We start from the raw sequence: 14,313 nt of genomic DNA, 5'->3' as shown, positions 1-14,313 counted from the left end.
AAATGCATACAGAAAGAAAACACAAAAATATTCAACCTCCATAGAAAATCACTGTATTGTGGAGAAGCAGTTGAGCATCAGCTTTGAACTCTTCATAACTTCGGTATTTCCCTTCATTCACTTTCTGCAGTGGGCAAAAACAGAATGACAAAAAGAGTTACCAGCAGAAAATACTTGCCTGGACCAAGTTCACAGGACAAGTAGACTTTTCTAGAATGACATCAGGATGACTACTGCCATCCCACACTATTGACAGAGAATGTGTGTGAAAGAAGCCAACAACTCTACCTGCAGTTTTAATAATACAGTGAATGAAGCATGGCAGGTTGGATATCCCCCAGACACATAGATATATATTAATTTTTCAGAGTGAACTTTAATGGCTTGAACATCTCGTTCAACAATGTAGAAAGCTGCTGCTAAGCTTTGTAAAGCATGAATGCTTGGGCCAGTGTGGGTGATGAGACCCTAAGCACACACCTGTCATTCTTTTTCAATCTCAATCTTCCTGTGTTGTAAACAGAACTGTTAGCCTCTGTGACAGTTTACCATAAACTACTAAGACATATTTATAATTCTGAATTGGGGCCAGGAATTGGTTTATAAACAATTTTAAAGTAGTATCTCAGGTGTTCCTCTCTGGGCCAAATCTTAGGGAATTTCAACAGGAAGGAACCTGCATGAGTAAAGGCAGTGGGGAAGAAGGGGTGTCCGGGTTCTTACATATACTGAAGAGGTCTTACAGTTTAGGAGAAGGGGCTATGGGTGGGGCTACAAAATCTGGAGGTGGGAGGTAAAATTAAAATTACTTGGTTTTGTTCCAGGATTTGCCAGTTATTTTTAAGGCAAAAACCTTCGTTTACCCATATATTGAAATAATACAGCCATAGTCTTTCTCAAGTACTAAGGAAACTTGTAAGATGATTTAAAATTATTCCTGTGGTCTCCCCATAGGCTATTATGACCAACCTTAAGATTTTAAATTTCCAACATGACATATGAGGTACAAAATTAGTAATTCAGCAACCCTGACTGGAAAGGTATCTGTCAGTTCTATTTTTGATTTTGTTGCAATTTGTTACTGAACATGAACAAACTAACAATCCTCAGCTACAACTGATAAAATTAAGACCTTTAAGAATAACTTTTCTAGGCATATTCTTTGTTTTGTTCATTTTATTGTTTCCCCAGACTACAGATTAACTCTATGCTCTACTTTTTCTCTGAGAGGAACTCTCAGGGACCGCTGCTAAACCTGGGAAACATTCTTTACATCTGTAATATTAAATTGCCCAGGCTGTAAGGCATTTTCTTAAATTAACAAGGATTAAGAAGCTCTAAGTTGCTGATCTTTAAAAGCAGGCCTTTTAAAGATGACACCTAATTTGCATTAGAGTAAGCACATGAAATTCACAAAGTAATAAAGCTTCATTTGGTAGGTATGCCTGTCTTTTGTTTTAGGAAATAAGTGGAAAATGGTGCATTTTGAAGGAAAGAAGAGGAACCAAAATCTGCTTAACTGCTAAATTATTCTTTAGCTTGTTACTTAAAAAGATTTACTTGAAGTGGAAATAAAAGAAACTGGTTTTACCTCTTGAATGGTCGGAACGTCCACAGCTGAGTGCACCAGCCTCCTGTACATCGGGTGTTTATTGTCCTTCCCCTTTTTATTAAGATCTATAGCCTAAGAGGGTGTTAGTACATCAATTTAAATGTGGTTAAAGGAAGTCAGGTAAGACATCAATTCCTAAAGCTCAAAATATTTTCTATCTTTTTATTTTTTTTTCTAGAGACAGAGTCTCGCCATGTTGCCCACACTGGTCTTGAACTCCTGGGCTCAAGCAATCCTCCTGCCTTGGCTTCCCAATGTGCTGGGATTACAGGTGTGAGCCATGGTGCCCAGCCAGTATTTTCTACCTTTAAAGCAAAATCTCAGAGGAAGTACTTTAAAACTTAACAGAAAAAAATGTACATATATTACTATGTAGTTTAATATGACATTCCTTAAGGTTGTGATAGGATATTTTGAAAAGTTCCCTTTCATTTTAAAGAGTCATCATCATCAATGAAAATCTTCATTCTGATGAAAGAAACTCAAAAATGTAAATGTTTCTTATCTCATGCAGCTTATGTCAAAATGTCTATGTCAAAAACAGAAAAAAATCTAACTGCCTGTTACAGAATCATTTACTGCAGTAAAGAAATATGATGGGGGTGCTCTCCACACTTCATATTGCTATATATATATTTGTTACTTCTCAATCATTCAACTTTGAAAGAATGAGCCACAGTGAAATATGTTTTGGGATATTCTGAAAGCTTCCCTGAGCAGGACTCACCCTCTCCTTCATGCGGGAGACAATGAATCTCAGGTATGTGCCCATCTCCTGTTTGTTTGTATTCTTCTTCTTAATGCTCTATTGAAAAAAAAAAAAAAAAAGAATAAAGAATACAAAATCTGATCATTCACAGGTCTATATGCATGTAAAAAACATATATGAAACACTGAGATAGTATGCAAAGAGTTTATTCAAAGACGCACTTTTTCCAGCATATTTGACAAAGAAAAATCTTTGATATTTGCATATCAAAAACAGCATCTAATGTAACAAGGTGAGAATTTTAAAATATTATGTTGTGCTTGATATAATATCCTTAGACGATTACAGATTTTTTTCTTGGTATTTTAAAACCTAAAATAATTTTTAGATAAACAAAAGTAATAGACATAATTGAGAATCACTTACTTTGCAAACAGTATCAATGGCTAAAGTCCTTTTGGGGCAACATCTTAAATTAACAATAATAAATGGTGTGTTTCAATGTAACATTATTCTTTGTTTAAAAGGTGATTTCAAAAATCTGTTTCACTTACTACGTACAGTGCAGCTGCACACACTAACATCTCCATTTCTTAGTATCATGGATCTATTCAGTAATAACTCCAATTTCTTAGTCTAGCCTCAAGCCAATTAGATTCTTAAATTCATTGCACAAAAAGTCTAACTTCACATGAAGAAAAAAATATAAGATTCTACCCCTCTGACATCTAAACATCTAGGAAACAAGGACAAGTGTGCCGATTTAACTTAGTCAAAGTCCCAATAGTACAACAGCCTGAAGGAAGCAAAGGCAAAATGCCAAGCACTCACATATAATCAGCTCATATTGCAGAGGAAATGAGTGGGTGTGGCCACTGTTTTAATAGATGCTTTAACTTTTCCAGGTAACTAAATGATGATTCTCTGCCCAATGGTATAATTCTTCCCAAAAGAACTTTAAACATAGGAAGTCACTTTAGTATGCCAAATACAGTAAAGGACAAATATTTCTCACATGACAGAACTTTTAGCTAGGGCTTAAGTGAATTGATGATACATATATACAATGTTTATATACACATAAAATATCTAATTAACAAGTCGAAACACATTTTATTAGTGAGAAACTAATTTCATGTACCTGATGTCTGCGCTGCACCTTCCTGACTCCGCTTCTCACCTAGGTTCTCTGGCAGTGCAGTCAGTGCTCTCTTATGTGGCTTTGTGGCCTATGTCCACAGCTGCTACATTTATGCCCATTTTAGAGCAGTTCGTCTCAACTCCGGACTTGCATCAGAGATATAGAATGAATTTTTTTTTTTTTTTTTTTTTGGACAGAGTCTCACCCTGTTGCCCAGGCTGGAGTGCAATGGTGCGATCTCAGCTCACTACAAGCTCTCTGCCTCTCGGGTTCAAGTTATTCTCCTGCCTCAGCTTCCCAAGTAGCTGGGATTATAGGCACTCGCCACCATGCCTGGCTAATTTTTTGTATCTTTAGTAGAGACGGACTTTCACCATGTTGGCCAGGCTGGTCTTGAACACCTGACCCTGTGATCCACCCACCTCAGCCTCCCCAAGTGCTAGGATTACAGGTATGAGCCACCAAGCCCTGCCTGGACTGAACTTTTATAAAATGCAGCTGGGCTTCACCCCAAGGATCTAGGTTATGATTTTTAGTGGCAGGGCCTGTGATGCGTATCTGCTTGTTCATTTGCTTATTCCTTAGGTGACTGTGATGCATGGTGAAGACAGAGTACCCATGGCATAAATATGGAATATAAAGTGCAATGAAATTTCCAGAACCCAAGGTTTACAATCTTTTTATGGGAGGTGGGGCAGGGGAAGGAACTGATATAACTTGAGAATTCTCTATCTTTTTGAAAACTAACAGAAGAACATAACTGATTTTAAAATGAGTAACACAGCCACATGAAGGAGAATATGAAGAACTCAAGTAATTTATTAGCACTGTATTTGGCCATATGCATTGCTTAGAGACAAAACTTTAAACAAACTTTAAACTGAACTCTAGTTATTAGGTCTGTTTACTCAGCAGCACTGGTTAGCATCCTAAAATTTTTTTTTAATTTTAATTGGCAAAATGAAATTCTATATACTTATGGTGTGCAATGTGGTGTTTTGAAACATGTGCAATGGCAAAATAGAGGAAATTGGTTTTTGTAGTGAGAACACTTAAAACCACTCTCATTTTAACAAGATCCCAAGTGCTTTTCAAACACACACACACACACACACACACACACACACACACACACACGCAAAATATTAGCGGGCACCTTTTATACACTAGACTACAGTAAAAAATGATGCTGTTTTTGCATTCTGATCTCATACAGGATGGCAGAAGGCACTCTCTCTTCCTGGATCTGAAGCACAGTCAGTTATTAATGCTTTTGAACAAATATTCTTACTAGTATAGACATCCTTCAATGCATTGCTTTTTTTTTTTTTTTTTTTTTGAGACGGAGTTTCGCTCTTGTTACCCAGGCTGGAGTGCAATGGCGCGATCGTGGCTCACCGCAACCTCCGCCTCCTGGGTTCAGGCAATTCTCCTGCCTCAGCCTCCTGAATAGCTGGGACTACAGACACGCGCCACCATGCCCAGCTAATTTTTTGTAGTTTTAGTAGAGACGGGGTTTCACCACGTTGACCAGGATGGTCTCGATCTCTTGACCTCGTGATCCACCCGCCTCGGCCTCCCAAAGTGCTGGGAATACAGGCTTGAGCCACCGCGTCCGGCCCAATGCATTGCTTTTTATACTAAATAAGCAGTTTGATGAACTGTCAGATACAGGAAGAGAAAAGGTAAGAAGGTTGGAGATGGCTACATTCTTCTTGGCACTTATAAAATCTACATTCTTTTTAAAAGAAAGGAGAATAAAAACACATGCTTCTAGCTACATGGCCTTCTCTCACACCAACTCAAATTTTGGATACACTACTAAAACTGATTTCAAATATCAATCTCATCATTAAAGTATGAATTTATATTAATTAAGACATAATAGCAATCTACACCAGGTTAGAAGTCTTGTAATACTATCAGTGGGGTTATGGTTCCTTTAATAGAAAACATATTATTCAAAGGAAATATACAACCAACACTGTTATATAGCGCTGAGATGTAATTTTAATATTCACTAAATATCATGCACAGCCTTCCGTCAATTCAACAGGGCAGGAATCCCTTCCCCTCTGGATCTTAGCTCTAGGCTCTGAGGTCCCCATGAGTAGCGACGGTGGGAGAGGAGGCCTAACCCTGCTTACCAGACTCACTACGTCCCGCACAAGACGTCTTGCTTTTGTCTTAAGGTACTGGGCACTGTATTATGTGCAGGAGTTTTTTTTTTTTTTTCTTTTCTGCACTTTAAACATAAATCTATTGCATATTTCACTCTGTTAAATTGAATCTAACCTCTTGTTTCTAACTCTTCAGAAAAGAAAGCAATCCAATGTTTCTATATGGGCAAAGATTATATCCTGTTAGAATCAGAATTTTATAGCTAAAACATCTTAACTACATTGTTCTTACTTTGAAATGGAAGTTTAAGTAACACTTGTTCATGTAATTACCCAGTTTAAATAAAGGTCTATATTCAGTTCCTACTCTCTTTAAATAGATAACATAAATTGTGCATATTAGACACTCTCAAAAACTTTGGTTCTGTTTAAACATTTTAAAATGAATTGCTAAGCCAGGCGCGGTGGCTCAAGCCTGTAATCCCAGCACTTTGGGAGGCCGAGGCGGGTGGATCACGAGGTCAAGAGATCGAGACCATCCTGGTCAACATGGTGAAACCCCGTCTCTACTAAAAATACAAAAAAAAACATTAGCTGGGCATGGTGGCGCGTGCCTGTAATCCCAGCTACTCAGGAGGCTGAGGCAGGAGAATTGCCTGAACCCGGGAGGCGGAGGTTGCGGTGAGCCGAGATCGCGCCATTGCACTCCAGCCTGGGTAACAAGAGTGAAACTCCGTCTCCAAAAAAAAAAAAAAAAAAGAATTGCTAATTAGGTGTAACCATGTGCAAGCAACATTTCCTTATTTTTGGAAAGACAGAATGCATACACAGTGCATGTTGAGGGCCTTAATTTCACAAAACTAAATGGCATAATAGAGGATGAAAGTCTGATTTTGTCTCATGTTTAAATTTGCTTAGAGCTAGTTTGCTAGAGTATCTCTCTCCTTCTGAGTGCAATTAAAAGTGGTAATCTGAGCTTGGAAAAATGACTGAGTAAAGTATGAAAGCAAACAAGGTCATCTGGATAAGGCCCACCCCATTTCTCAACTCTGATGAAACTTTCAGAATTCTTTCAAGATACTACCTTCATAACTACTCCAGGAATGTCTTATACCTCATTTAACAAAGCATCACTCTATGTCTACTTTTATAAAGTCCTAGAACAGGCAAAACATATCCCTCATGGAAAATAATCAGAACAATGGTTGTCTGGGGGAGAGGGCTTGCGTATGAGATCAACTGGCCTAGGAACGAGATCAAGCTTCCCCGCAGCTTGAGAGGACTTATCTGTTCTTCAAATGACACACCTAAGACTTGTGCATGTCAGTGTAATGTAAATTTTATCTCAAAGGAAAAAGCCCACCAACGTCTTAGGTGCCACCCCCAGAAATTCTGATAAAATTGGTTGCGAGATGAGGTCTAGGCATTCATAGTCCTAAAAGCCCCCAACGGTTTCTGATCGGTGTGATTAGGAGCACTGCCTTAACCTCCTAAGAGACTTCATCATATAAACACGGACAGGCATACACTGGTCCAGCAGCCCTGATTTTAAACTTTGCTGGTGTTCTGAGAAGGTGTAAAGTGGTGTATCTTCAAAAGCTCTCTTTTAAAGGGATCTTGAGGTTAACCTAACTTTTTATTTTGAATCCCCACTTAACAGCTCTAGGATAGTCTCAATCTTCTTAATCGCACAAAGAGGAATACTTCTCTAATTATATATGCTAAGGGTGCTATACGGGTTATGTTTTAAGTACTTGAGTTTTTTGTTTGTTTGTTTTTGTTTTTTAATAGTTAGAAACTTCAATGATTTGGGCTGTAGAGAAGGACTGACCAAAAGGACTATGTCACAGTCAAAGGAGATTATTTTGTTGAAAGCTTCCATGTTCCAGTTTTTAAATTTGTTGCCCCATTCACCTTTTTGGTGATAAATGGGGTATCCTATTCCAGACAACATGAAGCCCTTCTCAAGCACTGCTCTGTGATGGGCCTCACACCACCCAAGGGAAGGCCACAGGGGCTGACAGAAGCTGCTCCCAGATTCACAGGCTGGAGGGGCTTTCTCAGTGAACTGACACAAAAGAGAGGACTCTCAACAGAACCAAAATCTCTCCCAGTGATTTGTAGGAACAAAACATTTGCTGTAAGATGCTTTCACATTTGATAAACTTGTGGGTTTTCTTTCTAGTTATCACTTAGAGATTTGACATTGCACATTCTGACCCAGGGCTGTACAATGTGATTTTGGGGGATTTTTAAGGGAACAAGCTGTGGAGCTGCCTTCCGTGGCATTCACACTGAGGTGTTTCAGCTGGTACTTGTCAGCCAGACCAAAACATAATTCAATGACTAAGAAAAAGCTACAACTAAGAAAGAGGTAGTTTCTGAGGTAAACTAAGCAGATAGCTCTTGACAACAAGGTCAGAAAAACACAGAAACAATGCTTTATAATATGTACAGATTATTTCTGTTCCAATTCTTTCTCAGACTTTGAAGAATTATTCCTATTCTCTATTTGCAGGCCTGAGGATTCTTCAACCAAGGACTTCCTGTAACAGGGTTGAGGCAGAATCCAGAGGTCATATCACCTGGTGGCATGTGGGGGTGATTGTGGTCAACTTTTACAAATACTCAAGAAAGAAACATTCATTCTATATCATAGCAAAGTTGTTGTAGCTATTTAAAAGTGACAATAATCATATCTCTGAAGCAGTGTTGTAGATGTTTATGTAAGAACGAAAGTAGATGTTGGGGCTGCTCTCTTTTAAGGAAAAAATAATAGAAAATTTGAACATCTTCAACAAGGGATTCTTAAGCCAGTTATAAAGTAATTGCCAGGCAACACTGAATCAGATGATTCTAGGTAGAAACAACAGACAAAGCATGATTCAAGTAACTCAGACATACTTGGTGCCCTTCGGTGTTTCTGCCTGGAAGACACTATTGGCCACTCCTGATCTTGTCAAAATTTATCCATAGCTGATTATTGATAATGATGCCCAAGGATCATTACTTAAAGGTGCACTGAGGACTAAATATCTTTATTAGTACAGAATTTTCAGTTCTTTATAGAGATCTAGTTTTTCAGTCATAGAAACCTATTCTGGCAGAAAATGAACTTGTGGAAATCTTGGTCATTTTGGCTTACTGAGTATCCTAAAGAAGAAAGAAGTTCAAAATTGGAAATCTAGACTTCCTTTTTCAGGCATATATATCTATGCAGCTAGAGTTCACCTCAGCCAAGTCCCCACATCTGTGATTGAAGAAGACAAGTGCTTCAAACTTTCTTGGCCATTTCCAATATCCAGAATATTCTTTCCACAACAAACTAGACCAAAAGTCAACAAACATTTTGTGTAAAGGGCCAGATAGCAATATTTTAGGCTTTGCGACCATGTGGTTGGTCTCTGTCTACAATACAGTTCTGCTGTTGTAATGACAAACCAGTCATGCATAATGGATACATCACATGAGTGTAGCTGTGTTCGGAGAAAAGTTTTAGATACTAAAATTTGGATTTTTTATAACTTGCATGTCACAAAGTAGTATTCTCTTGTCAGTTTTCTTCAACAGTCTAAAAATGTAAAAGCCATTCTTAGCTCACGAGCAGTACAAAAACACAGGCTGACCCCAGAGGGACTAAGTTTTGTGAAGACAGCAGGGTCCATAATGTCAGTGTTCTTTTGCAACAGCCTTGTATAGCATCTGGCACACAGTAAATGTTTGATACATATCAGCTGAATGGAACTGGCACCAGTCATTTCTGTCTTCATTGCCTACCAGAGAAACTTTTCCATGCAGCTGAACTCAAGAATATGAGGACCCATCTAAAACGTGAAGCAATTACTCACACCCAAGTCTATGTCAGCATATTCTGACCAACATAAATAATATTATTTCTGATGTATGAACCATTTCATTGCCAGATGACACTGAAATATCAATTGCTGATTACTATCAAGAATAATGTCACCTACAGCTCACTGAAATATTAGTGAGCATAGCCACCTGAGGTCCTTACTGGAAATGTAGATTCCTGAGCCTTCTCCCCAGAGCCTGTCTGGGTGGGAACCCTGGAGACTGTGTTTTAAACAAGCATACCAGGTGATTCCTGTACAGGTGGCCTCTAGATCTTATTTGTAGAAATACTAATCTACATATAAACCACCTATATCATTTTAGGGATTAAGCAGCTCCTGGATCTCCTCTATAATTATAATCACAGAACACAAGAATCAAAATTTATTCTGATTATTTTAAAATTTAGAACATAAAAGAATCAAAATTAATTATAGAGGCTGTTTTTTTATTTTGATTCTATGTTGTTACAGAAATCAAGATGCTCTGCAATATCCTCTTGCAACAATGGAGTATAAAGGAATTACACAGAATTTATAAGAAACCCCAATAATTGAGCCTTTTAAAGTGAAGCTGGTCTAGTGGAAGTGGTGATGAGTGGCCCTATCCTGCCACTTCTCCCTTCAAACCACTAAGACTCAAGTAGCCCACCAATGAAAATCATTTTCTAAAACTATTTTGTAAAGATATATAGATTCCTGTTAAAGTTTTTTCACTCCCAGTACTGACACACTGAAATCGCCTACCTATTAGACCAGAAGAACAGTACCTCACAGATTGCCAGTATTAACAGTAGAAAACTCGACCTACCCACTTCTGCCTATAGAATGAATCACACTGAACTACACAGAAGTCCACAGAGCTGCATCCTAACTCTTCCACAGATTATCCACCGACAGGCATTTGCACTTGAGCTTCTGAGACTCTTTTTCTGTTTTTAAGTTAAAAGAATTCGAGTTTAAAAACCTCCTCTAAACTATCACAAATATGCCTTATTACAGGTAAAGTAGGAACTCAAGATAATTCAAATTACTAAAGAGTATCTTGAAGCGGATTCTTGGAGTATCCTGGCAAATACGACTCCAGTCACAGGCTACTCCCTAGCCAGTAAGTTAGTCCTGTAGAATTACTAATGAACCAGACTTTTCCTTAATTTTTACAAAGCCAATTCTTTCTGCTCTAATGGAAGACAACAAATTTTGACTAACATCAAGAGTTCACATGACATGAGCAGCTTTGTAGCAGCCAGTCTGCTGTTGGGCTGACTTAGTAACTATGAAAGCATCTCTCAAATAGTCTACAAAACATACTGTGATAGAAAAAGCATGTAGTATTTCTAAATCCTCTATACCCACAGGAACACACACACACACACACACATACACACAGCTAAAATAGTATTTACCTACAGAGAGAAGGGTGCTATGCATGTCAGAAACTGTATCATTCAACATGAATGCACCTTTTCTGGTAACTTTAAGCCCCTTGGTGGCTTGCTATATGACTTAGGAATAGGAAAGGGAAGTCTGAAAAGTTTTATGGAACACAGGTTTTGTATCTACTTGTTCCTTTCCCCTCTATATAACACTAGTCTCTAAAGGAAGAACAAGATTGAAAGGCAGAGGCAGAATGCATTCCTCAGTGAAATAAATCTTTCCATTCTTTTCAGAAAATAACTTATGTCTCTGTGTTCAGGTCAAGGCATGAATATGACTTGCTCTCTGATTAACTGGGCTGACATCCAGCCTATGTACATACGACCTTCTCACTCCCTCTCATTCCTTCTGCACTGCAGAGGTAACACAAGGGAACTGAATGTACTTTGTAAATATTTTCAGTTCATCAACTTTGGAAACACTGAGTGAGCTTTCTATTTAATCTACATTAAGTTGTAAGCATCCAGATATAGGAACCAGCCCAAGTATCACCTTCTCAATCCCTTAGAGTTAAAATAAAAGATGAACTTCAAATAAGATTCTAAACAAACCACCAAAAGGTGTATCACAAAGACCAAATACACCACCATCCAAAACATTTCACAGTGATATCCTTTCTGATCATAACTATTGTAAATTCATCACAGGTAGTATCAGAATTAAGGTAGTATCGAAAATATATGAGCTTTTTTTCTTCGTTTGGGGCTAGGTAGTTTTACACAGATTAGATAACAATACATTTACATTTTTATATTGTAGATCCAATTTTTAAAATCCTCTGGCTTTATCAGTGTTCCCATTCTTTTTTCCTCTGGTTAAGCTTGTGGTGAATAGCAAAACTCAGACACAATTTTTCTAAAATTAACTTCCTACTTTTGTTAGTATAAAATTATACGACCAAGTTGTCTTGCAAATTATAAAAACATTTGATTAATGTTCATTAGTTGTTTTCAATACTATGTCTATTATTTAAGAAAATAATGGCTTTAATTTCTACTTATTTAAAAATCAAATCTCCATTCTAGATTTGTTAACATGTATCTTGAAGGTATGAGGTACTAACTTTTGGGGTGAAAATATTAATAAATTTCCCACATTAAAAAATGGCTGATCAGAAAGCAAGAGAAGTTATAGCTTCACAGTGATATATAATAAGGAATTTATGTTCCAAGTATTTTCATTCAGCATTTGGCCCCATTTTTCATTCTAAACATTGTATGTGTATTCTCTTCACTTTTGGAATTTAAAGACTGTACTGTCTACATATCCAAAAGCGTGAAAACTAAAGTCAGAAACAAATTTCTATCTCTAACTTCCACAGACAGATTTCATCATGTTTTTCTTTATCTCAACAACAAAAAGTTACACTACAAATGCCTCAAACATAACTTACGCAGACCTAGGTCAACACTGACACACCAGTCTGTACCCACCTGAGAAAGCACTAGGTGGACTCCCAGGTGAGTTTTGAAACAGTACATGAGGCTTCCAAGTTAAAATTTAACATTCCAAGTTAAAATTTAATTTAAAATGCTTTCTATAAACTCCTATGAGTCTGTTTTTAAAGTATTAACTTTCCTGCAAAACGTGTATCATTCTATTTTAAAAAGGGCAAGAGCAAATAAATTTTAGGAATACTTCCTACTAATGTGGAAGTACCACCAAATAGCTCTCTTCTTTGGATCTCAGTAGGCGCCTACTCGTCAAGAACATGAGTCACAGAATCAAGTGCTGCAAATATGGGAAAGCTTTTTGGATTAGATGTAGAACTAAAGTATTTTGAAATTATTAATAAAATCATTCCATGCAGATTCTTATTTCCTCATTTACACTTCGAGTTTCCACATTTGGTTATGCGGGCTGAGTTGATTCACTACACAATTTGTACATTAACATAAATTTTAAACTTGTGATCCTTAAACAGAGAAAAATGCCACCCAAAACATTTGTAGGGATGAGTGTTTTCCAGTTTTTAGAGACATAGTGGAATAATATGTTCCCTCTGCATTACCTTGACTTATTTACTTTGTCTTTTATGACTTAATTTGATCCTTTTATTTCAAAGTGGGATGTACACCAAAGTTTGTTAGTGATCTAAAGAACAGTAATATAAAATTTTAATATTATCAAGCAACTTTAAAAATCCAAGACAATACTCTTTGGAGGGATTTCAGTGGAACAGTATTCATTTCAGTGGCCCAAATATGGAAAAGAAAACAAGCAGCTCACTGTGATTTTCCCATGTACTCACTTTCTGTGTAACTCACTTACTGTAAAAGCACATCATACAAAATTTAAAGCCCTAAATTCAATTTCCTAATGACACATTTTAGTGCAAATATGAAAACTGCATTTATCTGAATTTGAATAGGGGCAATAACATGAATCTACAACTCTTCTAAGTTATGAAATCAAAATTCATTTATGTAAGGGACACACACATATTAAAGAGGAGGAAATAGAGGCCCACTTTCAAACCATGTCTCCAAATTCTTAACCTAAGAAGTGCCAATTATTTTGTGTAAAAATCTACACTTTGTTTTGCTAAATTTTTTTTTCAAAGTTAATCTGCTGACTTGTTATGAGATATTTGAGCAAATTCAACACTAACAGATATCATAGCCATGAATCTGCGCAAGGCAGTGTTTGCTTTACAATCTGCTGTGTATACTAGGGAGAGGAAGGGTAGGGAGTCACGTAGTTACAATGCTTGTTTTAGAACTCCCCAAGTCATTACTCTGGCATGATGGGGAGACAAATGCCAGGCCACTCTCAAGAGGCCAATATTCTATACATAGATGTTTCTCTTGGGGTGGTACAGGCATTTAGAACACGAACGTTCGAAACTACACTATCTAATATGGTAGCCACAAGCCACATGTAGCAAACTGAAATCCAGTTCTTCGGTCTACAAGACACATTCAAGGGCTCCATAGACATATAAGGTTAATGGCTCACACTGCACAGCACAGGGATCTTTTCCCCCCCACCAAAGAGGTTCTTGTACAGTCCTGCTCTCTAAGGCAGTGTGCCAGCCCAGTAGGCTGGCCGCCCAGGGGCTTCTTATGACAGACTGCCTTAACCATGAATTACACTATCATGATTTTCACCAGCAGGCTTGCAAGCCAGCAAGCATGTAGCACATGGACACACACATGCAAGCACACATCTGTCTCTAACCATGGCTTCAAAGGATAAAATGACTTTGTATTTGAAAATGAAGCAAAATTAAAATGAGACAGCTGGTACGGTGGCACATGCTTGTAATCCCAGCACTTTGGGAGGCCAAGGCAGGAAGATCGCTTGAACTCTGAAGTTAAAGACCAGCGTGGACAATACAGCAAGACCCTGCCTCCAGAAAAAATTTAAAACTAAGCCACACATGGTGGTGTGCGCCTGTAGTCACAGCTACTTGGGAAGCTGAGGCAGGAGGCTGGCTT

At 37.7% G+C, this 14,313-nt stretch overlaps 1 protein-coding gene across 28 annotated transcripts in view; it reads right to left on the bottom strand.

Annotated features, from left to right (window-relative positions):
• ZMYND11 (zinc finger MYND-type containing 11) overlaps nt 1–14,313 on the bottom strand; it is a 123,901-nt gene that overhangs the window by 16,094 nt on the left and 93,494 nt on the right. For all 28 annotated transcript variants that reach the window (XM_032266121.1, XM_032266139.1, XM_032266127.1 and 25 more), the window contains 3 exons: nt 2,340–2,417; nt 1,592–1,684; nt 37–124 (listed from right to left, as the gene is read on the bottom strand). In XM_032266121.1, the coding sequence (XP_032122012.1) occupies nt 37–124; nt 1,592–1,684; nt 2,340–2,417 (259 nt within the window). The remainder of the gene's footprint in view (nt 1–36; nt 125–1,591; nt 1,685–2,339; nt 2,418–14,313) is intronic.

This window comes from Sapajus apella, unplaced genomic scaffold (assembly GCF_009761245.1).
Source record: "Sapajus apella isolate SASKATOON/1434 unplaced genomic scaffold, GSC_monkey_1.0 scaffold155, whole genome shotgun sequence".
Lineage (NCBI taxonomy): Eukaryota > Metazoa > Chordata > Mammalia > Primates > Cebidae > Sapajus > Sapajus apella.
The sequence above is the reverse complement of the archived record's forward strand: the minus strand, read 5'-3'. Positions and strand labels throughout refer to the sequence as shown.